General features: G+C 40.1%; 1 protein-coding gene across 2 annotated transcripts in view; it reads left to right on the forward strand.

Annotated features, from left to right (window-relative positions):
* The window catches only part of CERS6 (ceramide synthase 6), a 323,409-nt gene that overhangs the window by 245,911 nt on the left and 51,854 nt on the right, over positions 1-25,644 (forward strand). Inside the window, exons 5-6 of one of the 2 annotated variants that reach the window (XM_061201260.1) lie at positions 1,525-1,575; positions 3,815-3,907. The exons of the other annotated variant lie outside the window; for it this stretch is intronic. Of the exons in view, the coding sequence (XP_061057243.1) occupies positions 1,525-1,575; positions 3,815-3,907 (144 nt within the window). The remainder of the gene's footprint in view (positions 1-1,524; positions 1,576-3,814; positions 3,908-25,644) is intronic. 2 annotated transcript variants of the gene reach the window in all.

Here is a 25,644-nt window from a genome sequence, read left to right on the forward strand (position 1 = left end):
AGGTTTAGGGCACGGCACAGCTTTTTACTTCAACCTGGCTCCCTAAACTGAGGCCTGGTTCAGTTTTTATCAGACTCAAGGTTAGGGTCACAGTGGCTATGTTCGGCTTTGAGACCAGACAGTCTGAGTTTGATTTCCAGCTCTGGCCCTGCCTCGCTAATTAACCTGGATGGTTAATTACAGACTCAGGGCCTCAGTTTACCTATCTGTAAAATGAGGCAAATACTACTACTAGTTACTGTAATGATTAAATGAGTTCATACATGTGAGATCCTTTAAAAGTATATGGGACAATCTAAAGAGAAACAACTTTTTAATTGGTTAAATAAATAACAGATCATGAAGGAAAACCCTCAAAAAAAAGTGTATGGTCATAGGGAGGACTCAACAAATACTAGCAAATATCCTCTTCATCCTCATCCTCATCGGTGCAGGGCTGATGAGGACCATGGGGGGGGTGGAAGGATATCTCTGTGGCTTTCAGAGAGACAACTACATTATCCTACTGCAGAGGCAGCAACTTTTGATCTTACAGGGCCTGGGACAAGACACAGAGGTTAGGTCAGTACAAATATATCTGACATTAAACTCTCAATGACTATTATCATTTTGAGATATATAAACACCGATTGTATTAATGATAGATTATGTTTCTTAATAGTTAGAAACATACTGATGTGTATCAAATGTGTATAGATGTATACCACCAAGTGCTGATAGCTATAGATCAGGAATGCAAAAAGAATGATAAAGTTAATACAAAAATATGAGAAAGTTTGTGCTGGTATTATGGGATGGTTCAGCTCTCTATTCAAATCCATACCAACCCCTCCCTGTTTATTACAGATGTTTGGAATCTGTGTGTATACTTAGATGCTCTCTCTGATTTTACAAGGTGGTAAGGCAAGTGATTGCCGTTAAATTAAGAAAAACTGTTTTGTCTTTGAAAGACCTTGACCATGAGTCCGAGCGTGGGGTGTACTGTAAGGGCTAATTCCCTCAGGCCTGGAATTAGTCAGAGCTGTCCTACTGAAATAAGAGTCCCTGCCTGCTACTGACCCCCACTCAATGCGTGAAACAATTGATTAATAATGTTGCTTTGTAAACATTGAGTTGGAGGAGTTTCAAGGAGATTTGCACCGTCAGCATTGTTTATTGATAATAGATTGATGATTTGCAGCTGGTCTTGGTGAGACACTTGAAGGGCTCTGCTGTTGAGGCTGGTTACCTAGCAGGGATGTGTCTACAGGACCAGCAAAATATTAAAAAACACCAGCTAGGACTCTATCCCGGAAGTGGCCTGAAATACTGCCGGTTGAGTTTAGAAGATTACCCAGAGAGAATGTATGATGGAATCCTCATGGCTTTGCTCTCCTATTCCTAATTGTACTGAGTCCTTCAGTTCTCACACAGGTAGATTGTTGAAATCCCCAAATACTGGGGGGCCAGAACCTGTCATAAACATCTCTTCTCCCGCTTCTTTTCCAAAACATGTGAAATGTGTTTCTTTGTCATGTCTTTCAGACCCCCTGGCTGTGGAATACAAGGCACTGCTGGTACAACTACCCCTATCAGGTAAGGACACATTACTGTCTGGGTTTTTACACATGTAAAGTACCTTTCTTAGGTCAGCATCATGGTTTCAGGCAGGTCCCAGCAGGTTGGGCAGCCACTTTGCTTGCCGCCCGCCGTACCCCCTGCTGCTTGATGGTGGACACAGCCTAGTGAGAGAGGTAGTTTGTGTTAGAATCAAAGCTTGAGCATATGGAGGAAGTATGGAAGGTGCGTTTGCTGGAGAGTAAGATACAATCGCTTCAATAGGTGGATAATTCCCTTTCTAACAGCCAGTGTGCTTTTGGTCACTGAGAACCTGATAACAGCCCTGGCCTGTCTCAGCAGCTAGCGGGCAGAGCTCACGTGAGGAGCTAGAGCTGGCGTGCTGAGTTTGGTTCACTTTGTGGCTTAGGAGCAGCCTCTAAAGATGTAAATAAAGCACTGTTTCCTTGAACTCAGAAAAATGGGCTTGTCCCATTACATGTAGACAAAAATAGCATCGTTGAAAATGAGATTAAAATCATATCCCAGGCAGGGAGCATTTCAGATCCCTGCTTTGCCTCTGTCCATGAACTCAGTGATATTAGCATGTGTTGTGGTCCCTAGCTCAGTTACTACTTGAATGTCAAAGCTGGGACTGTTCTCGAAATTTCTTGCTGAAACATTTCTAGAATTTCTAGTTCATTTGGGATATATTGTTTAAGAGAAACAAATACAACCAGGTATTTTAGTGATAAAATAAAGAGACAGACATTGTGATAAGCAATTTGGATTTTTGAGTTTGGGATTCTTTGGGTTGTCTTTTTAGAGGCATTTGGTCTAACAAAGTTAATGGGAGCAGGTGTGCCCTGCAACTTCTCTATTACACACAGTGTTGCAACAGGGGGTAGGGTCTGGTGTTGCCTATACCCCTCGGGTAGGTTCAAGGCTAGGGACATGTTGAAATGGGGATTCCAGTTTGCATTTCCATCTCTTTCATGTAGTGTATTCAAATTAAGAAAGACTAAATCAGCAACATGACATGGTCAGAGAGAGCTGAACATTCCAGGGCTATCTGATAAGACTAAAGCAACGTTGAAAGCAATGACTTACTGTACACAATTGTAATTCACAGGCCCAACTGCTGTTTTACTATCTTAAATACTTGGAATATTGTCATCTACCCCTCTCTTTGTGCCCTGTAATGGTATACTGAGTGGAGAGGATCCTTTCCTCGTGTGTTTTGTTGACAAAGATGAACGAGGGGGACAACTGTTTTTCTTGATGTCCATGCTTAGAGTTGGTAGTTAAGTGATGGCCGACTTCTTGCGAAAGTTACTTATTATGCTGCTATTGGTTTACAAAGCATTTCAGTTTCAACCCCTTGTGTGCAGTGGCGTGGAGGTGTTCATGTAATGAGTTTCAAAGGTCTTTCATTCATTCTGGGAGAGCAAGTTGTTTCATTACAACCCAATGAAACAATTAAAAACAACTCACCAAAAATGGTTTTTTAAAACTCTGTTTTGTTTTTATGGATTTATGTGCAAAATAAATATTACTGACTTCCACTGCTTCCCTGAGCTTCTCCCCATTCCTGGACCGGTGAGGCAGGTGTTACCTCCATTTTCCAGTAAGTAAACGAAGGCCCTACTTCAGCTGTGCAGCGGGGACTCAAACTCAGGTTCCCTGGCTGGGCGCCTAGTCTGGTATCTCTTAGCAGCTCCTTGTCCCCCTGATCTTTCAATAAATGTTTTTGAATTATCTTTTTTTTTTTTTTTTTAATATTTACAACGTACAGAACATTTTCCTAAAGAAAGCTCCAATTAAGGCAGAATTTGAAACTATGTCTCAGTGACCCATATAGTACTCCAGTTTCTTTCATTTTCCCTGGTCCCTGTGCTGTGGAATCTCACAGGAGTTGTCCAGAGTTACTCTTCCTGTGTATATGTTAGAATTTTTTTGCAGGTTGCCTAAAGGAATCTTTAGAGACTCATGTCAAAGTACCATAAATGCAATTGTTAAAATGAGTGGTGAATCGGGTACCAATGCCAAATGTTCATACTGATTGACACTTTTTTGGTTGGAGATGAAACAAAGCTAATGACATCAAGCTGTGGATTATAGGCGTCCTTCAAAGCTCCCTTATCCACAGAGAGAATGGGGCCAGAATTTGTGGAGGCGTAAGACCATGCCACTTTTCAGTACGGAGCTTGAGATGTTTGACACACAGATTTGGTTTCGTGTTAATTATTAATCTTGCCTTTTTCTCCTTGATCCTCAGCCACTCACGCCTGACCTTCACTACTATTATATCCTGGAGCTGTCGTTTTATTGGTCTTTAATGTTTTCCCAGTTCACTGATATCAAAAGAAAGGTAAGAGTGGGTGTGTTGTAAAGGGCTTGTAAACAGGTGTCTTTCATGGCCCTAGGCAGATGGATATAGAGTCTCAAAGGCACTCACTTCTGTTTTCCCATCAGTACTGCATTAGTACGACTTCCGGCATTATTACAGAAAATTCTCTACTTTTGTTTGTGCTGTTTTATATTTTATTCCCATTGTCTCTTCACTCTCCCCCCACCAAACCCAGTGTTCTTTTCTCCATGAAAAAATATAACAGTGAATCTTAACAGCATTAATTTCCTCTCAGTCTGATTCACAAGTCCCTTTGTTCTCCAAATTAAAGAAGAAAAATTGTATTTGTAGCTCCTGGGGAGAGAGTAAAATCTCAGTGTTCCAGCCCTACAGAATGAAGATTTCCCCAATTAAAGAGTTATCTAATGTCAAAATACATTAGGAAAACACAGCATTCCTAAGCGAACTGTGATCTGGTTTTCACCCCTCCCCTCCACTGGAGTAGCTTTTGCTGAGGGTACTCTTGACCTCTTAAGTGTTAGACCCACTCATTCTAGTTCTCATCCTACCAGCTTCTGGGCAGAATTGGCACTATTGGCTATTCACTGTTTTTTTTTTCCGTGAAGCTATTTTCTCCAGATTCCCATATTTGGATCATTCCTTCAAGTCATCTTTGCTGGTCTCCACCCCAGTGCCCCGTGCTCTGCATACTTGCGTGCACCAGGGTCTGGTCCTAGATTACAGGACGTCATCTCCCTGGGTGATCTAGGTTCATACCCTCCAGCACTGTCAACCATAACTTCTATACCAATAACTCCCAAATGGTTCTCTCCTGTCCCAAATCCTCTCTGGGTCCACACTTCCACAAATCTAATCATAAGTGATAGTATTGTGTTCTTCTTGTTATTTTATCATTTAATCCTCACAACAGCCCGAAGATCCAGACTGATTACTTATTATTTATTTTCCTTTTATGAATGAGGAGAGTGAACCTTACAAAGTGCTCCCGACCGAACACATCATCTTGCCCTAGTCTTGTTCTTCCTCCAGTAATCTTTATCACAGACAGTCATGTAAGCTAGAAGTTTTCCTTCGCTCTCCTCTTTGCCACCCCTTGTGCCTACTCCCTTAGTATCACTGACACGTTTAGTTTGAGTCCTCTTTACTTTGGCTTAATCTGTTACAACGGCCTCTTAAATGGCACTCCTATCTAAATAGTCATTCTTGTCTTCCTGCCATCTAAGAGTTATGTTTCTCAAACCTTAAAGACAAAGCCAAACTACTTGGAGTGATATTCAGTGTTGTCACCATGATTCAAACCCACCTCTCTAGTTTATTCGCCCACCCGTCTCTCCCTCTTTTGACACACACATATGTCTTAGTTACAGATATCTTCTCACCATTGTTCAAACACATTTTTTTTTTTTAAATCTTAGTTGTACGAAAGAAACTCATAATCTAAGATTTTTTTTTAATTAATTAATTAATTTATTTATTTATGGCTGTGTTGGGTCTTCGTTTATGTGCGAGGGCTTTCTCTAGTTGCGGCAAGTGGGGGGCACTCTTCATCGCGGTGCGTGGGCCTCTTACTGTCGCGGCCTCTCTTGTTGCAGAGCACAGGCTCCAGACGCGCAGGCTCAGTAGTTGTGGCTCACGGGCCCAGTTGCCCCGCGGCATGTGGGATCTTCCCAGACCAGGGCTCGAACCCGTGTCCCCTGCATTGGCAGGCAGACTCTCAACCACTGCGCCACCAGGGAAGCCCCAAACACATTTTTTTCCCATAACATCTTTGTTTTTTACAAGACCTTGCCTGTGGCTAGAATCTACTCTATTCCCCTTCCTCCTAGACCAGACCAAGCCCCAAAGCAGTCTCTTCTTTGAAGCCTTATTCATTCCCATGGTTTTTGACCACTTCTTCCTCTGTGTTTAGTTTACCAGTGCCCAACACTTACCATATTGTACTTTTTAATGGTATGGTGACCTGCCTCTCTCCCTTCACCAGACTTGGAGGGCAAAGAGCAGGATATGTTCATCTTTGTATCTCTCGTGACTGTCAATGCACCTGCTTATGGTGGGGCTCAGTAAGTTTAGGGTGAATGAATAAATGGACTCATCAGAATGTCTTCTCCCTTACTCATGGATGTCTCCCAGGCTCCTTTGCAAACAGGACTGTGCATTGTGATAGAGCGCAATACTATAACATTCCATTTCTTGGTTAGATCGGTAATCTGCCAAATTGTAAAATATCCACGTGGCAGCTGAAAAGCATTTAGGAGTCTACAGCCCTAGTACCTGCGTCGCCTCCCCCAGGTATGCTCCTGCCACTCTCCTATGGCAGTGGCTTACTTGGTTGGCAAAAGGCTGTCTTTCCTGACAGCGTGGTCTTAATGTGGTGTATGTCACCTGATTCTCAGAAGTGGATGGTCCCTGCAAGAGCTAAGGCTTAGGCATAGCAGATAACTCATTGACACACATAATTTGTGGTTCCCTTACTCATTGCACCAAATGCTCTGGGTCCATTTCTCAAAACGTTTAAAGATCCTTTAGTGATGATATGCCAATTAGATCTCGTCTCTCTTATATGAGGAGCCTTGTTCATTCCTGTGGTCAATACTTGTAGACTGATGGTCTCCACTGTGCCAGGCCCATTGTGCATTTTATTTATTTATTTATTTTTGAAATCTTTAATTGTGGGAAAAATACAAAGCATAAAATTTACCATCTTAACCATTTTTAAGTGTGTAGTTTAGTAGTGTTACGCACATTCGTGCTGTCGTGCAACCAGTTTCCAGAACCCCTTTCATCTTGTAAAACTGAAGCTCTGTACCCATTAATCAACAGTTCCCCATTCCCTCCTCACCCTATCTCTACCCCTGGCAAGCACCATTCTACTTTCTGTCTCTATGAATCTGACGACTCTGCGTACCTCATTTAAGTGGAGTCACACCGTATGTGTCCTTTTGTGACTGACGTATTTCACTTAGCATAATGTCTTATTCATCGTGTTGTAACATGTGTCAGAATTTCCTTCCTTTTTAAGGCTGAAGAATACAGATTGTATTTTCTTTTGAGGAGCATTTTTTCCAGGTAGTCACAGAAAACAGTTGTATAACAAAGAAGGAGGTTTGACTATTCTTCTGGTCTTGTAGTTGGGAAAATTGATGTATGATGAACTTATGTAAAATTTTCAAGGTTGTGCAATGTGGGAATCAATTAGAGCCCAAGTTTACCAAGCAAAGTTCCATGATTCACTCATAGATGAGATATTGTCCACAATTCTTGCGTTGTCTTGCCCGGCCATGCTCCTGACATTAGAGATAGTAGTCCTTCTGCAGTTCTTTGCCATTTTATTGGTTCCTCTTTTGCTTAATGAGAATTAGGGATGCCATCTCAAGTCAAAGAGATTAATGAAAGCAAAACTGACTGTTACTTGGACCCCAAGAGCCTAGTCCTAGGAAGCCATTGCTGCACCAAAAGTCACCAAACCCCTTCTGCTTGCTTGAGCTTCCTAACATGCATTTACCATGTCTTTTCACTGAGCCAAGAGGATTCATAGAGGCTTTGTTATTTTAAGCCAAATGACCATCTTCTTAATAGTCATTATAAGTGGATTATTTTCAAGGGTCGAAGTGTTTAATTTTGTATGGTTTTAACTTATCTTGCATCAGTGTAGAGAAGGCCTTCAAAAAGGGGCATTTTTGCAGTGAGGTCCATGGAATTGATTTAGGCCTGTACGTATTGTCAGTGTTTATAAATTAATTATATATACCTTTTCCTGGTCAACGCGAATAGCTTATTGTAGCCATCTGGCATCTCTCCCTTCTTCCCTTGGTCCGAGTACCTTTGCAGGTTCATGGTGCAGCTAGCTTATTCTTGTTTCTTGCACAAAATGGGAATTTGGCTACTACCGTACGTGCTTGTTACTCCACACAGGTTTTAATAAGGAAGGCCTTCTCCTCTGTTGCCACCTCTCATTAATGAGTTGTAGCCCTTGCTTTTCTCCTTCACATCTTGCTGACTGTCACTGCAGGTCCCTGGTGGTTCCCTCCTCACTGCCCTCCCACCCGGAGGACCTGCCATTCCAGCCATCAGCGAGGATTTATGGTATATTCTCCTACCAAATACATCCCCACCTTCTATGTTGCAACTGTTAACTAAACCCTCACCCTCTAAAAACAGCCCGCCTCCTAATTATAGAATAGAGATGTTTGAAGACATCCATTGACAACAGAGCATGGAAATCAACTTCTGAAGGCTATCCGTAGGGTTGTTAAATAGAAAGGTTATAAAAATATTTCTACAGTTGCCCTATTAAATGACAATGAACTTGAACAGCCATTTTCAAATAGCCACGAGAATTTATAAACGTTTGATCCACATGCACGCCTCCAGCTGTTAGAATCAGTACCTTAAAATATGAAGTTCAGAAATAACTCTTAGTGACTTAATTGGTTCATGAGTCTTTCTAAAAATGGCTTTTATATTCACAAACTTTTCCCCTCTAGAAACGTCCTAGTATTGCCATCTTTTTTTTTTTTTTTTTAAATTGCTCTGTTTCCAAATAGAATCTGGAGTTTAAAAATGATTGGAGAACTTTCATCCCTCTGGTGACAGAATGCACTGTCTCTCTTGATCATTTCCAGGGTTGGTACTTATATGGTCAGTGACAATATACATACTGTTCATCTCCGCAGAGGGAAGGGACTAGCCAAGATGTAGTCATTTACTATAATGGACTTAAAATTTAAGTATTCTATTATATGCCACCAAGGTATATATATATCTTTGAAGATTTTTCCTTACTTACTTACTTTTTACTTTTTTTTTCTGTCCATTCCTCTCTCCTTCCTTCCCTTCCATTCTTCCTTCCATCTTTTGTAAAAAGAAATAGTTAAGGTACCTTATTCAAAAACAATAGGTATATTCTTGGTATTCAGTATTGTTTGAATCACCTTTTATTTCCCAAGGCTTAATATTTATTAAGATTCTGTCTTTTAGCACCTGTTTACAATGAGTATTTCTCCTGTACATCTCAATTTTCTAATGGAAGCTAATAAATATGACTGTGATGGAGCTCAGAACAGCTTGCTTGTACCCAAGCCCTGTGTCCCTTTTAACTAAGCTGTGGTTTGGCTTGACGGCCTGGGCCCTTGACCAGTGAACCTTGCTCGTGTTCGGAGTCCTTTGCAGGAAATCATCTATGGCCGAGTTCCAGGGCCCAGCTGGTGAAATCAGCTTGTTGCTCTTTTGGTCTTTAACCTGAGAGAAAATCTACATCTCATAAAAGATCCCTAACAGAGAGAGATGATGATGATTAAGTTTAGCAAGAAACTTATTGACAGGCTTGTGTTTGCTCTTTAGTAACTTTCGTAGAAAATAACTGGTGTTCATTGCTATGAGTGATTCAGCTGCCTTTTGAGGGTCTGCCATGCTCCAGATCTTTCCTGCTTCAATTAGCTTTAGGGTAAAAAAAAAAAAAAAAAAAAAAAAAAAAAAAAAAAAAAATTCATGTTTTAATCATTTAATAAGGAAGCAGTATGGCATAGAGTTAAATAAAACAATGTCCATGAAACCATCTAGTACAATGCTTGACAGAGCTCAGAGCAGTACCTAGCACATAATGACCAAAATTTGGTTGAATCAAAACATAGTGCTAAGACCAGAAACAAATCAAAAAACCTCCCAAACTAGTGGTCACAAATTTTCGTATTTTTGGTCAATTAAAATGAACAAAAATAATTAGGAAAAGGGACTAACTTAAGGTTGCCAACCTTTTACTTTTCCTAGTAAGGAAATTTTAAAAGTACTTACTACCATCAATTCATAAAAGAAAGAACATGTTAATATTTTAAAGGAGAAAAGGCACCTTGTAATAAAGGACAATCCTTTCCATTTATCATTATGAAAAAGTTTTTATTTCTCTCATTTTGTTCTAGACTGGGTAAAAATTATGGGTAATATGGCTTCTTAGAGGTTAAAATCATGGGCTCTGGAGTCCGTCTACCTGCCCAGCACCACTTCTAATTTGGTGTGACCTTCAGCAAGTTACTTTACCTCTCTGTGCCTTTGTGTCCTGATCCAAAGAATAGAGTTTGTATAACCGACCTCATGGGAGTGTTGAGAGCATAAATAAGTGACACATGCTGTTGAAACAGTGCTTGGCACATAACAAATGCACCGTGTATGTTAGCTGTTACTGTAATCATTAATGCGATTCACCAAATATTGCCAGCTCTCTACTCTCAGGCACATGGAGGATTGTACTCAGCCATGCCCCTTCTTGTGGTTGGATGGGGCCATGTGACTGGTAGGCTGTAAGCAGAACTGACTCGAGTCAGTAATGTAATGTAATTGCTGGTGTGAGACCCACTAGAGTCTCTTTTCCCCTCTAGTACAGCGATTGGTAACATTTGAGATGGAGGCTGCTGCATCAGTCTGGGGCCCTAAGTGATGGTGATAAACAGAGTGCCCTTTGTCCAGCCAATTGGTAACATGTAGTAAATAAGAAACAGGCCTTTGGTATAAACCACTGAGATTTTAAGGGCTTTGTTCTTGCCACATAACCTAGCTTATCCTGACTGTGCAGCTATTATTAATAATCTGGCTGCTTATCATCTCCTAGAACAATTTTTGGAAATCATTTGTCTAGATAGCAGTTCTCAAAGTGTGGTCTGCAGACACCTGGAGATTTCTGAGACCCTTTCAGGACATCTGCAACATTAAAACTGACTTCATAATAATACTAGGATGTCATTTGCCTTTCTTACTGCATTGAAATTTGCACTAATCGTGCAAAAGTAATGGCAAAACTGCTAGCAGTGGCACCAAACAGTATGAGTAGTTTTGTGTTCCTCACTGCCACATGCTTGCAGGAAGAAACAAAAATGTCAGTTTCACTTGAGAATGCTCTTGTTGAAGCAGTAAAAAGTGTTAATTTGATTAAATCTCTATTCTTGAGTATACATTTTAAAAATTATTTTGTGTGATGAAATGGGAAGGAGGCATAAAGAGCTTCTGTGGCAGAACACTGTACAATGTGTCTCAAGAAAAATCATGTGTAGTTAGTGGTTTGCATTGAGGGACGTACTAGCTGCTTTTTTCCCCCAAAGAATCTCATTTTTACTTGAAAGAATGACAAACTGTGTTTATTCCAACTTGTGTATTTGGTAGACACATTCTTGAAAATGCACAAAGTGAACTTGTCAAGGTTGTTTCAAGTAAAACCATTGACATTATTTGTTGTCAATGATACAACTCAAGCTTTCAAGAAAAAAATAAGATTTTTAGACAAGCTTATGTCCACCAGCAAGACCTTGATAGCGTCTCAATACTTAAAGACTTTTCTCATGAGATTGATAGTGATGTTAGTAAATGTGATTTTTAAAATACTGTATGACAATCTGTTTCATTAACTCCGTGAGCCAATATTTTCCAAGTGACTAATACATGATGCTCCAAAATTATGCCTGAGTGAAAGATCCACTCGAAGCTCAAGACAGACCAAAGGATTTTATGTAATAGAATATGAAAAGTTTATTGATATAGTTTTCAATTCCACATTGCAACTAACCTTTAAGACTATCCCTCTTGTCGAGTTTTGGTACAGTGTCAAGAAAGAATATCCATAACTATCTGAAAAGACTATTAAGGTACTTCTCCCTTTTCCAACTGTGTGATACCAGATTTTCTTTATATACTTTAACCAAAATAACAGGGCAACATATTGAATATATATGCAGTGATGAGAATCCAACATGAGTCAGACATCAAAGAGATTTGCAATCATGGAAAACAAGGCTACTCTTCTCACGATTTTTTTTTTAATTTTGGAAAATATTTTTCATAAATATATTATGTTAATTAACATATAATGAACTTCATTTAAAATAAATGAATAAATGTGTTTTACATGTTTTTAAAATTTCTCAGTTTCCATGTCCAATGTGGTAAATACCGATAGATATGACCCACATAAACGAACACTTTTTGGTGTCTTCAATAATTTTTAAGAATATAAAAGACTCCTGAGACCAAAACATATGAGAACTGCTCATCTAGATTATTTTTAAGTCTCTCCTAAGGAGATGACTCTCGGGTAGTGCCTCAGATTGTATCAGCGTCTCCTTTCTTTGCTTGAAAAGCTAAAATCACGCCAGATGACATCTGAACATCCCGAGAGGGATGGAGGACGATGTAGAATTCTCTCTGTGTAACCCCAGTGCTGCTACTTGCAGACACAGGCAGGCAGGCCACTTCACCTCTCTTTCACAGAGGCACCAACTTGTTCTGTGTGTCCACTTGTGACTAGAGTAGCAATATCCTGCCCTTGAAGCTTAGGTTTCTTCCGAGGCAGATATTCCTGACTCTGAGTCCTCTGTCCTGTTTCTTTCTCACTACAGTGACTTCAGAATCAAAGAAGGGAAGAAGAGGCAGTTCATTTTAGTAAGCCACCATTTGTGAGCAAAGCATTGCAACCTAGGGCTGTGTGCAGGCTGGTGGGCCAACAATGGAACAGCATTGTCTGGAAAAGAAAAAGTATTGTATGGGGCAATTTTATGAGATTTTATTCAAAGGCTGCCTCAACTAGTAGCTTATTCCAGCAATCAAACTCCCAGGTGCCTGGCCAGGAGAGAGGCTCTTAAGTGTCTTTAGATCTCACAGTTAGATGACCAGCCCCTGGACAGCCCTGGGGCAGTGCAGTGGCACATACTGCTCTCCAGGGCATGGAAGGGTGACAGCAGGAACCACTTCTTCCAGAGTGGTGCAAGGGGCCACATCATCACCACATTACAGAGAGACCTACTCCCAGGCCCACACAATGCTGCTGGTCCAGGGCTCTGGGTCCTTAAGTCTGGGGCCTCAGGGATCCCACCCTCTCTCAGGAGGTGCCACCGACACTTGGAAGGTATCACTTTCATTGGGAGATTTAGTCATTCTGCCTCCTTTGGAGGGTTTCCCATAAGTCATCCTAGGAGTCTTGGGAAAACACCTACTTTGGCTTGTTATGGCTCTAACTCCCTGACTTGGTGAATTGCCTCCATTTCTATCCCCTTAAATATAAACAGACCCATCTCATATTGTTCTCTTTGGGCGCCCAAGAGGAGGAAGCTCTTCCACTCATGGCTAATCCTCACCTTTGCTCTTGATCCCCCTTTTCTTCCTGTCTTCTGTAAGTGACCTTGCTCTATTTGGTAGTCTCTCACTTACATGTGTTTTCAAAAGTGTCTTTGAGAGAGGACCTTCAAGATGGTGGAGGAGTAAGACGTGGAGATCACCTTCCTACCCACAAATGCATCAAAAATACATCTACATGTGGAACAACTCCTACAGAACACCTACTGAATGCTGGCAGAAGACCTCAGACCTCCCAAAAGGCAAGAAACTCCCCAAGTACCTGGGTAGGGCAAAAGAAAAAAGAAAAAACGGAGACAAAAGAATAGGGACGGGACCTGCACCTCTGGGAGGGAGCTGTGAAGGGAGAAAGGTTTCCACACACTAGGAAGGCCCTTCACGGGAGGAGACTGCAGGTGGCGGAGGAGGGAGCTTCGGAGCCACGGAGGAGAGCACAGCAACAGGGGTGCGGAGGGCAAATCGGAGAGATCCCCGCACAGAGGATCGGTGCCCACCAGCACTCACCAGCCCGAGAGGCTTGTCTGCTCACCCGCCAGGGCGGGCAGGGGCTGGGAGCTGAGGCTCGGGCTTCAGAGGTCAGATCCCAGGGAGAGGACTGGGATCGGCTGCGTGAACACAGCCTGAAGGGGGCTAGTGCGCCACAGCTGGCCGAGAGGGAGTCCGGGAAAAAGTCTGGACCTGCCTAAGAGGCGAGAGACCATTGTTTCGGGGTGCGCGAGGAGAGGGGATTCAGAGCACCGCCTAAACGAGCCCCAGAGACGGACGCGAGCCGTGGCTATCAGCGTGGAAACCAGAGATGGGCATGAAATGCTAAGGCTGCTGCTGCAGCCACCAAGAAGCCTGTGTGCAAGCACAGGTCACTATCCACACCTCCCCTCCCGGGAGTCTGTGCAGCCCACCACTGCCAGGGTCCCGAGATCCACAGACACCTTACCCGGGAGAACACATGGCGCGCCTCAGGCTGTTGCAATGTCATGCTGGCCTCTGCTGCTGCAGGCTCACCCCGCATCCATACCCCTCCCTCCCCCCGGCCTGAGTGAGCCAGAGCCACCTAATCAGCGGCTCCTTTAACCCTGTGCTGTCTGAGCGAAGAACAGATGCCCTCAGGCAACCTACACACAGAGGCAGGGCCAAATCCAAAGCTGAACCCCGGGAGCTCTGCGAACAAAGAAGAGAAAGGGAATCTCTCCCAGCAGCCTCAGGAGCAGCAGATTAAATCTCCACAATCAACTTGATGTACCCTGCATCTGTGGAATACCTGAATAGACAACGAATCATCCCAAAATTGAGGCGGTGGACTTTGGGAGCAACTGTAGACTTGGGGTTTGCTTTCTGCATCTAATTTGTTTCCAGTTTTATGTTTATCTTAGTTTAGTATTTAGAGCTTATTATCATTGGTAGATTTGGTTATTGATTTGGTTGCTCTCTTTTTTTTTAATATATATATATATTTATTCTTTTTCCTTTTTGTGAGTGTGTATGTGTATACTTTTGTGTGATTTTGTCTGTATAAGTTTGCTTTTACCATTTGTCCTAGGGTTCTGTCTGTCCATTTTTTTTTTTTTTTGTATAGTTTTTAGTGCTTGTTATCATTGGTGGATTTGTTTATTGGTTTGGTTGCTCTCTTTTTTTTTTTAATTATTTTTTTATTTTAATAATTTTTTTATTTGAATAACTTTATTTTATTATTTTTTTCTTTCTTTCATTTTTTTTCTTTTCTCCCTTTTCTTCTGAGCCATGTGGCTGACAGGGTCTTGGTGCTCTGGCCGGGTGTCAGGCCTGAGCCTCTGAGGTCGGAGAGCCGAGTTCAGGACATTGGTCCACCAGAGACCTCCCAGCCCCTCGTAATATCAATCGGCAAGAGCTCTACCAGAGATCTCCATCTCAACGTGAAGACCCAGCTCCACTCAACGACCAGCAAGCTCCAGTGCTGGACCCACCATGCCAAACAACTAGCAAGACAGGAGCACAACCCCACCCATTAGCAGAGAGGCTACCTAAAATCATAATAAGTTCACAGACACCCCAAAACACACCACTGCATGCGGTCCTGCCCACCAGAAAGACAACATCCAGCCTCATCCACCAGAACACAGGCACTAGTTCCCTCCACCAGGAAGCCTACACAACCCACTGAACCAACCTTACCCACTGGGGGCAGACACCAAAAACAACAGGAACTATGATCCTGCAGCCTGCGAAAAGGAGACCCCAAACACAGTAAGTTAAGCAAAATGAGAAGACAGAGAAATACGCAGCAGATGAAGGAGCAAGGTAAAAACCCACCAGACCAAACAAATGAAGAGGAAATAGGCAGTCTACCTGAAAAAGAATTCAGAGTAATGCAAGTAAAGATGATCCGAACCTTGGAAAATAGAATGGAGAAAATACAAGAAACATTTAACAAGGACCTGAAGGCCTAAAGAGCAAACAAACAATGATGAACAAAACAATAAATGAAATTAAAAATTCTCTTGAAGGAATCAATAGCAGAATAACTGAGGGAGAAGCACGGATAAGTGACCTAGAAGATAAAATAGTGGAAATAACTGCTGCAGAGCAGAATAAAGAAAAAAGAATGAATTGAAGAGAGTCTCAGAGACCTCTGGGACAACATTAAATGCACCAACATTCAAATTATAGGGGTCCCAGAAGAAGAAGAGAAAAGGAAAAGGACTGAGAAAATATTTGAAGAGATTATAGTTGAAAACTTCCCTAATATGGAAAAGGAGATAGTCAATCACATCCAGGAAGTGCAGAGAGTCTGATACAGGATAAATCCAAGGAGAAACACACCAAGACACATATTAATCAAACTATCAAAAATTAAATACAAAGAAAAAATATTAAAAGCAGCAAGGGAAAAACAACAAATAATATACAAGGGAATCCCCATAAGGTTAACAGCTGACCTTTCAGCAGAAACTCTGCAAGCCAGAAGGGAGTGGCAGGACATATTTATAGTGATGAAAGGGAAAAACCTACAACCAAGATTACTCTAGCCAGCAAGGATCTCATTCAGATTTGACGGAGAAATTAAAACCTTTACAGACAAACAAAAGCTAAGAGAATTCAGCACCACCAAACCAGCTTTACAACAAATACTAAAGGAACTTCTCTAGGCAGGAAACACAAGAGAAGGAAAAGACCTACAATAACAAACCCAAAACAATTAAAATGGTAATAGGAACATACATATCGATAATTACCTTAAATGTAAATGGATTAAGTGCTCCCACCAAAAGACATAGACTGGCTGAATGGATACAAAAACAAGACCTGTATATATGCTGTCTACAAGAGACCCACTTCAGACCTAGGGACACATACAGACTGAAAGTGAGGGATGGAAAAAGATATTCCATGCAAATGGAAATCAAAAGAAAGCTGGAGTAACAATTCTCACATCAGACAAAATAGGCTTTAAAATAAGGACTATTACAAGTGACAAAGAAGGACACTACATAATGATCAAGGGAGCAATCCAAGAAGAAGATATAACAATTGTAAATATTTGTGCACCCAACATAGGAGCACCTCAATACATAAGGCAAACGCTAATAGCCATAATAAGGGCAATCGACAGTAACACAATCATAGTAAGGGACTTTAACACCCCACTTTCACCAATGGACAGATCATCCGATATGAAAGTAACTAAGGAAACACAAGCTTTAAATGATACATTAAACAAGATGGACTTAATTGATATTTATAGGACATTCCATCCCAAAACAGCAGATTACACTTTCTTCTCAAGTGCTCATGGACCATTCTCCAGGATAGATCATCTCTTGGGTCAAAAATCAAGCCTTGGTAAATTTAAGGAAATTGAAATCATATCAAGTATCTTTTCTGACCGCAACGCTATAAGACTAGATATCAATTACAGGAAAAAAACTGTATAAAATGCAAACACATGGAGGCTAAAGAATACACTACTAAATAACCAAGAGATCACTGAAGAAATCAAAGAGGAAATCACAAAATACCTAGAAACAAATGACAATGAAAACACAACGACCCAAAACCTATGGGATGCAGCAAAAGCAGTTCTAAGAGGGAAGTTTATAGCAATACAATCCTACCTCAAGAAACAAGAAACATCTCAAATAAACAACCTAACCATACACCTAAAGCAATTAGAGAAAGAAGAACAAAAAACCCCAAAGTTATCAGAAGGAAAGAAATCATAAAGATCAGATCAGAAATAAAAAGAAATGAAGGAAACAATAGCAAAGATCAATAAACTAAAAGATGGTTCTCTGAGAAGATAAACAAAATTGATAAACCATTAACCAGACTCATCAAGAAAAAAAGGGAAAAGACTCAAATCAACAGAATTAGAAATGAAAAAGGAGAAGTAACAATGACACTGCAGAAATACCAAGGATCATGAGAGATTACTACAAGCACCTGTATGCCAATAAAATGGAAAACCTGGAAGTAATGGACACATTCTTAGAAAAGCACAACCTTCCAAGACTGAACCACGAAGAAATAGAAAACATAAACAGACCAATCACAAGCACTGAAATTGAAACTGTGATTAAAAATCTTCCAGCAAACAAAAGCCCAGAACCAGATGGCTTCACAGGCGAATTCTATCAAACATTTAGAGAAGAGCTAACCCGTATCCTTCTCAAACTCTTCCAAAATATAGCAGAGGGAGGAACACTCCCAAACTCATTCTATGAGGCCACCATCACCCTGATACCAAAACCAGACAAAGATGTCACAAAAAAAGAAAACTACAGACCAATATCACTGATGAACACTGATGCAAAAATCCTCAACAAAATACTAGCAAACAGAATCTAACAGCACATTAAAAGGATCATACACCATGATCAAGTGGGGTTTTTCCCAGGAATGCAGGGATTCTTCAGTATACGCAAATCAATCAATGTGGTACACCGTATTAACAAATTGAAGGATAAAAACCTTGGATAAAGGATAAATATTATCAATAGATACAGAAAAAGCTTTCGACAAAATTCAACACCCATTTATGATAAAAACTCCAGAAAGTAGGCATAGAGGGAACTTACATCAACATAATAAAGGCCATATATGACAAACCCACAGCCAGTATCTTTCTCAATGGTGAAAAACTGAAACCATTTCCACTAAGATCAGGAACAAGAAGAGGTTGCGCACTCTCACCACTATTATTCAACATAGTTTTGGAAGTTTTAGCCACAGCAATCAGAGAAGAAAAAGAAATAAAAGGAATCCAAATCAGAAAAGAAGAAGTAAAACTGTCACTGTTTGCAGATGACATGATAATATGCATAGAGAATCCTAAAGATGCTACCAGAAAACTACTAGAGCTAATCAATGAATTTGGTAAAGTAGCAGGATACAAAATTAACGCACAGAAATCTCTTGCATTCCTATACACTAATGATGAAAAATCTGAAAGAGAAATTAAGGAAACACTCCCATTTACCATTGCAACAAAAAGGATAAAATACCTAGGAATAAACCTACCTAAGGAGACAAAAGACCTGTATACAGAAAACTATAATACATTGATGAAAGAAATTAAAGATACAAACAGATGGAGAGATATACCATATTTTTGGATTGGAAGAATCAACATTGTGAAAATGACTATACTACCCAAAGCAATCTACAGATTAAGTTCAATCCCTATCAAACTACCAGTGGCATTTTTCACAGAACTAGAACAAAAAATTTCACAATTTGTATGGAAACAGAAAAGACCCCGAATAGCCAAAGCAATCTTGAGAAAGAAAAACGGAGCTGGAGGAATCAGGCTCCCGGACTTCAGACTTTACTACAAAGCTACAGTAATCAAGACAGTATGATACTGGCACAAAAACAGAAATATAGATCAATGGAACAGGATAGAAAGCACAGAGGTAAACCCACGCAAATATGGTCACCTTATCTTTGATAAAGGAGGCAAGAATATACAGTGGAGAAAAGACAGTCTCTTCAATAAGTGGTGCTGGGAAAACTGGACAGGTACATGTAAAAGAATGAAATTAGAACACTCCCTGACACCATACACAAAGATAAAATCAAAATGGATTAAAGCCCTAAATGTAAGGCCAGACACTATAAATCTCTTAGAGGAAAACATAGGCAGAACACTCCATGACATAAATCACAGCAAGATCCTTTTTGACCCACCTCCTAGAGAAATGGAAATAAAAACAAAAATAAATAAATGGGACCTAATGAAACTTAAAAGCTTTTGCACAGCAAAGGAAACCATAAACAAGACGAAAAGACAACCCTCAGAGTGGGAGAAAATATTTGCAAACGAAGCAACTGGCAAACGATTAATCTCCAAAATTTACAAGCAGCTCATGCAGCTCAATATGAAAAAAAACAAACAACCCAATCCAAAAATGGGCAGAAGACCTAAATAGACATTTCTCCGGAGAAGATATACAGATTGCCAACAAGCACATGAAAGGATGCTCAACATCACTAATCATTAGAGAAATGCAAATCAAAACTACAATGAGGTATCACCTCACACCGGTCAGAATGGTCATCATCAAAATATCTACAAACAGTAAATGCTGGAGAGGGTGTGGAGAAAAGGGAACTCTCTTGCACTGTTGGTGGGAATGTAAATTGTTACAGCCACTATGGAGAACAGTATGGAGGTTCCTTAAAAAACTAAAAATAGAACTACCATATGACCCAGCAATCCCACTACTGGGCCTATACCCTGAGAAAACCATAATTCAGAAAGAGACATGTACCACAATGTTCATTGCAGCACTATTTACAATAGCCAGGACATGGGAGCAACCTAAGTGTCCATCGACGTGAATGGATATAGAAGATGTGACACATATATATACAATGGAATTTTACTCAGCCATAAAAAGAAATGAAATTGAGTTATTTGTAGTGAGTTGGATGGACCTAGAGTCTGTCATTCAGAGTGAAGTAACTCAGAAAGTGAGAGAGTGGCATGGACATATATACACTACCAAATGTAAAATAGATAGCTAGTGGGAAGCAGCTGCATAGCACAGGGAGCTCAGCTCGGTGCTTTGTGACCACCTAGTGGGATGGGATAGGGAGGGTGGGAGCGAGACACAAGAGGGAGGAGATAATGGGGATATATGTATATGTATAGCTGATTGACTTTGTTATGAAGCAGAAAGTAACACACCGTTGTAAAGCAATTATACTCCAATAAAGATGTTAAAAAAAAGAAAATAGTGTCCTCTTTCACTGCCCCATTCCTTATTGTTTTGTTTCCTCCTGTGCTTGTTTCTGAGAAGCAGCCCACTGTGATTGGAGCCTGAGCTCTGGAATCACACAGAACTGGATGCAGACCTGCCTGTAGCCTGTCCTTACTGTGTAACTCTGAAAAAATTACGTCGCTTTTCTGTGCCTCAGTTTCTTTATAAATGGCATTCGAAGAGTACTTACCTTATGTGGAGGTTGTTGAGAATAAATCTCAATAAATCTTTGAAGCCTGAGAATTAGTAGGCAAATCTCAGGGTAGATAGAAGTTCACCAGGTAGTCAAGTTGGAGTGGGGCTTGGAGAAAAGAAGAGAATACACAAGCATTCCATCCAGGAAAACAAAAACAAAAAAACCCTGAAGGGCCAGAGGCCTGCATGGGGGCAAGAAAGTTGGCCAGTGAATTCTGCATGTAGAGTTCTGTCTGTGAAGGGAGGTGGGGAGCTCAAGCAGCTGAAGGAAGAGGGATTAGAAGAGAGAAGATAAGACTGATGACAATAATAAGTTTCCCGGAACCCCTCCTGACAACTTACAACATAATCCCAACCTGGCTGACCTAAAGGAGACTTTTTCCATCTTCCATCTAAAGCACCAAGTTGAGACCATGATGGCGTATTGTCATTTGGGACCCCAGGGGCGTTACAGTAGATATGAGGATGATGGCTTTTGCGTCCTGGGATAGTTCTGATTTTAGTTGAACACAGTCTGCCCCCTACTGATCATTCCAGACGTTTTCAACCTGAATGGGTTTACTTCGTATCAAGTGTTGCCCTTGCCTTTTTCCTCCTGAAAACAAAGGAGAATAAAGTTTGTTAACCTGAGTATCACTTAACACTGTTATGTTGAGTATATTTTAAATGTCTCAGAAGTGACCCTTCTGGCATTAAAAGCTGTACAAAGTAGTGTGGCTGGGCCAAGAGTAGTTTATTTATTTTTTTAATTTTAAAAATTTATTTATTTATTTTTGGCTGCGTTGGGTCTTCGTTGCTGCACGCGGGCTTTCTCTAGTTGCGGCGAGCGGGGGCTACTCTTTGTTGTGTTGCACGGGCTTCTCGTTGCGGTGGCTTCTCTTATTGTGGAGCAGGGCCTCTAGGCATGCGAGCGTCAGTAGTTGTGGCATGTGGGCTCAGTAGTTGTGGCTCGCGGGCTCTAGAGCACAGGCTCAGTAGTTGTGGCGCACGGGCTTAGTTACTCCGCAGCATGTGGGATCTTCCTGGACCAGGGCTCGAACCCATGTCCCCTGCATTGGCACGCGGATTCTTAACCACTGCACCACCAGGGAAGCCCCAAGAGTAGTTTAAACAGAGCCCAGATGATGTATATAAAGGCCTTCAATTCCTGGAGCTTGTAATTTGGCAAGACTTGTAGTTACGGAGAACATCTCAATACAAAGATTCAATGAGAAAAAAGATGTGTGTATAATTAAGGAAAATAGCTACATCATTTGAAAGCAGAGTGCATTTGGAGAGTGTACTTTCAATGGGAAGAGGAAAGGAAAGCAGGGAGGAGGACTCCAGGGAGTTGCAAATTAAGTTCTGAGCTCTGGCCAGGCACAGTGGGAGGGAATTGGTGGCACTGTCTTACTGTTTTCTATTGTGCAAATAAAATTTTATTGCATCTTTTTCCACAGTAATAAAATCAATTAAAGATTAAATATCAGCTAAATAATTCATAGTAGATGAGATTATATGACTTCTTGATCTTAAAATGTGCCACAAATGTTACACAGGAGAAAGATTGGGTAAACACTGCTTACACAGAAGTTCTTTATTTCATTTATGTATGTTCCCAGAAGCTCTGAAGTAATGGCACATGTAGCAGTAGAGAGAGTAATATATTGCATCTGGATAGACAGCTCTTGTTTTTACAAAAGCTCAAGCTTTTTCTGAAGAAGCTCCTCGATTTTAAAATGATCTTGAAGTTGTGGTTATAGTTTATCATGAGAATTTTGATGTAGATACCTGCCAAAACTCTTTTTTTTTAAATGATTTATCTGAATTTTGAAAGTAATACTTAATTGGTTACTTCTGAATAGCTATGAACATTAAATCTCTTACATATTCTGTATCTGAAGAAAATATGATGAAGCCAGCCTTGAGCCTATGCAATTGCCACATCTCAAATTACATGGCTGAGTTTCCCATGTTATGCCTTTTGATGTGGCTCTAAGGCAGGGCTCGTCAAACTTTTCTGTAAAGGGCCTGCTAGTAAATATTTTAAACTTGGAGGCTGTGTAGTCTCTGTTGCAACCACTTAACTCTACCACTGTAGCAAGAACACTGCCATAAACAATAATTAAACAAATGGATGGCTGTGTTCTAATAAAACATTATTTACAAAAACAAATGAAGGCCAGATTTGGCCTGGGGGCCATAGTGTGTCTTTCTCTGCTCTAAAGTTGAGTCACCTAGACACGCAAATTTGGTGAACAGTGAGGATGTCAGCTTTGAGAATGGCTAGTAGAGATATTCACATCACATCAGTACATATTTTTAAAACATTTTGATAGTAACAGTAGCAAGTTTAAAGTCTTTAACCAATTAATTTCTTAGCACTTACTATTTTTAGAATTGTATTTGTAGGAGACAGTTATCTCCCTCAAGGACCTAAATCTGTATATATTTAGGCCCAAAGGTGAAAAATCTAGTCTATTGGGGAAAAAAAGTGTAAAAATAAATTGGACTTTAGATTTTGTGTCAATGAGGTTTTATTCATGGACTGCTTTTAGAGATGGGATAATTGAATCATTCCTGCCAGGACTCCTCTACTTTATAATTAAACGTTTCCCAAATAAATCACACTTTTTCATCCATTTCCAGATTTTCCCATAAATATTTACACCAGAGTGCATAGGCTATACATGAGAATGAAAGTGAATTTTAGTTACAATTTTTGAAGAACTTTGTTATTTGAAATACCTTTCTTTAAATGGCACATTTAACTGGTTCTCTTTAGAGTGAGCCAAAACTCAAGGCCAGCTAAAAATATAATAACCAAGTAAATGTGGGAGATTCCAGATACCCAAAGGTTGACATTTACATTTACATACATTATGTGAACTCCTTGCGTCATGCGCTGGTAAGAGAAAGGTATAATTTTCAAGTTGCCTAATATGAGGCAAATCAGAATCAACTGATTTTTATAAATCACTCTGAATATACTTTCATTGCAGTCATTGTCTTTACAACCCGGACAGTTTTGTAGTCTTTTGTTTCTTTGCTTTTTAAGAGGAATATATATGTGTATATATATATATATATATATGTTCATACTCTTAGTCAGGACTTTAGCTATCCATAGCCAAAGGTTGAAAATCTATTATATTTTCATATTCCCTCAATGGGAAAAGTATTTAACTATGATTATTCTTGTCACATGGAAGTTTTATCTGAAGTTCTCTCCATCTCCGTGTGTGTTTGTTCTGGAGTGGAGGTGGAACCTGAGTGGGCACTCTCCCCTGTACGTTGCCAAGTTACAGGCTTGAAGTACACTTCCTGCACAGCCACATTGCTTCCCAACATTCTGAGTTTTACCCCCAGGTTGCACAATTGCAAGGGAAGAAATAGGGAGAGTATTATTGATCTCTAGAAAAAAAGAGCGTGTTACTCTGTTAAAAGTCCTACTAATTTCTTTGTACCTTGAAGACGCAAATAAGAAAACTGTTTTTTTAAAAAAACAAAACAAACAAAAATGAGAGATTTCTATTACTGCTATAGTTGCCATAAAATGAAATCAGTTTCAAATTATGTTTCTGTCCCTCTGTTTCATAGAGAGTTTGAAAATCTGTTAAATGGTTAACCTGGTATTACCTGATTTCTGTTCATGAGTTAGAGTACGTTTATTAATGATATTTATTTATGATATTTATTAAATTTGGGAAAGCTGGCACATGTCATTTGCATCCAAGAAAGAAGAGTCTTTTCTTTGTCTTGCGCTTTAGTGGTATGTCATATTTTTCACCATACATGAGCATCTAAATCGGCCATCACTTAAAATCTTGGTCTTCTTATTCCTTTTTGAGAAGGTTCACCAGTGCTTTTCTTTATTTGTTGCAAAGATTATTCCCAAAAGAAACTGCATAAAATTGTGAATACTTTATCCAGCAAATGAGAATTTAGAGAACAAGTTTCTTATTTGTAGTGAGTTTTTAAAAAATGAGAATAGAGTTAATTTTGCTTTCATAAAAATATGTATATCAAGGTGAATTTCTGGTGCTTCCTGAAAACAGAGTATTATTTCAAAGCCTCTTTCAGCCTGACCATTGCAAATGGAGTTGCATCATAAAGAACATCAGACTTATGTCTTAATGAGAGGGTGACCTCTCTGGCCCTTTGATGCCGATATTTTACTGTGCAGAGAATTCCCCTGGAGAACTGAGTTAAGGATGCCGATTCTCATTCTAAGAGTTGGGGATGGAGCCCAAGTAGCTACAGGTTTACTTGCACCTACGAGTTTCTGATGTGGAAGCTACACAGAGCAGACTGAGACTCTGTTCTGGGTTCTCTAAATGTCATTCAGAAATATAATAAGGAAAAAACAGCGTTTTCTTACCAACTTCTGGTATTAAAATGAATGGCTTTTCCTTGAATCTTTTCATTTTAGGCTTATTCTAATTGTGCTTGAGTCAAGTCCATATCTGTTTTTTTCCCTTGTCTCTGATAACTAACATAGGAGAAGCCACTGGAATGAGGGCTGGAGTTGGGGTAAATATCAGGCAGGGAATGTAGAAGGACCCCTTGACTAGAGCTATGAATGTATCCAGAAACAATATGGCAGAATGACAGGAGATTGGGGACCACTGATGCAGGTAGCCAGGCCAGTCGTCAATTTTGTCTAAGGACTTTGGGATCCGTCTTCAATATGAGGGCCAACAAGAAATCACAATCTCTACCTAACTGATGCTACTGAAAATGGAAGAAAATATTCTCAGCCTAAAATGCTAAGTTTCCTGCAGCTTGCCTGTACCCAGTCACTTTCAGCGGTAACAAACATGAGGATGGGCATTTCCCACCATGCATTGATAAAGTCTAAATTGACAATTCATTTAAAAACTGTTATTTGGACCAGATTCACTGCCTATTCAAAAAAATGTGTCAGGGTGAGGGAATGAGAGTAACAAAAAATAATGATTGCAGGGATTTTATTAAAGGTATTTCATTGTGTATAATGCTTTCTGAAGCAGAAGTGTAAAAGACAAAATCCATTATTCATGCTTTTCATATTCATACAGATATGACAGTATAATGAAAATTGGTCTTCTGCAATGAGCATAGCTCTGAGCCCCTCAGTAATAAATGTTTTCTAGGACCAGGGGATTTATATGCAAAAATCATCTTCACAAAGCAAACTTTGTCTGAAAAATAAGGCTTTTGTTTTTAGGGCAG

This window comes from Eubalaena glacialis, chromosome 1 (assembly GCF_028564815.1).
Source record: "Eubalaena glacialis isolate mEubGla1 chromosome 1, mEubGla1.1.hap2.+ XY, whole genome shotgun sequence".
Lineage (NCBI taxonomy): Eukaryota > Metazoa > Chordata > Mammalia > Artiodactyla > Balaenidae > Eubalaena > Eubalaena glacialis.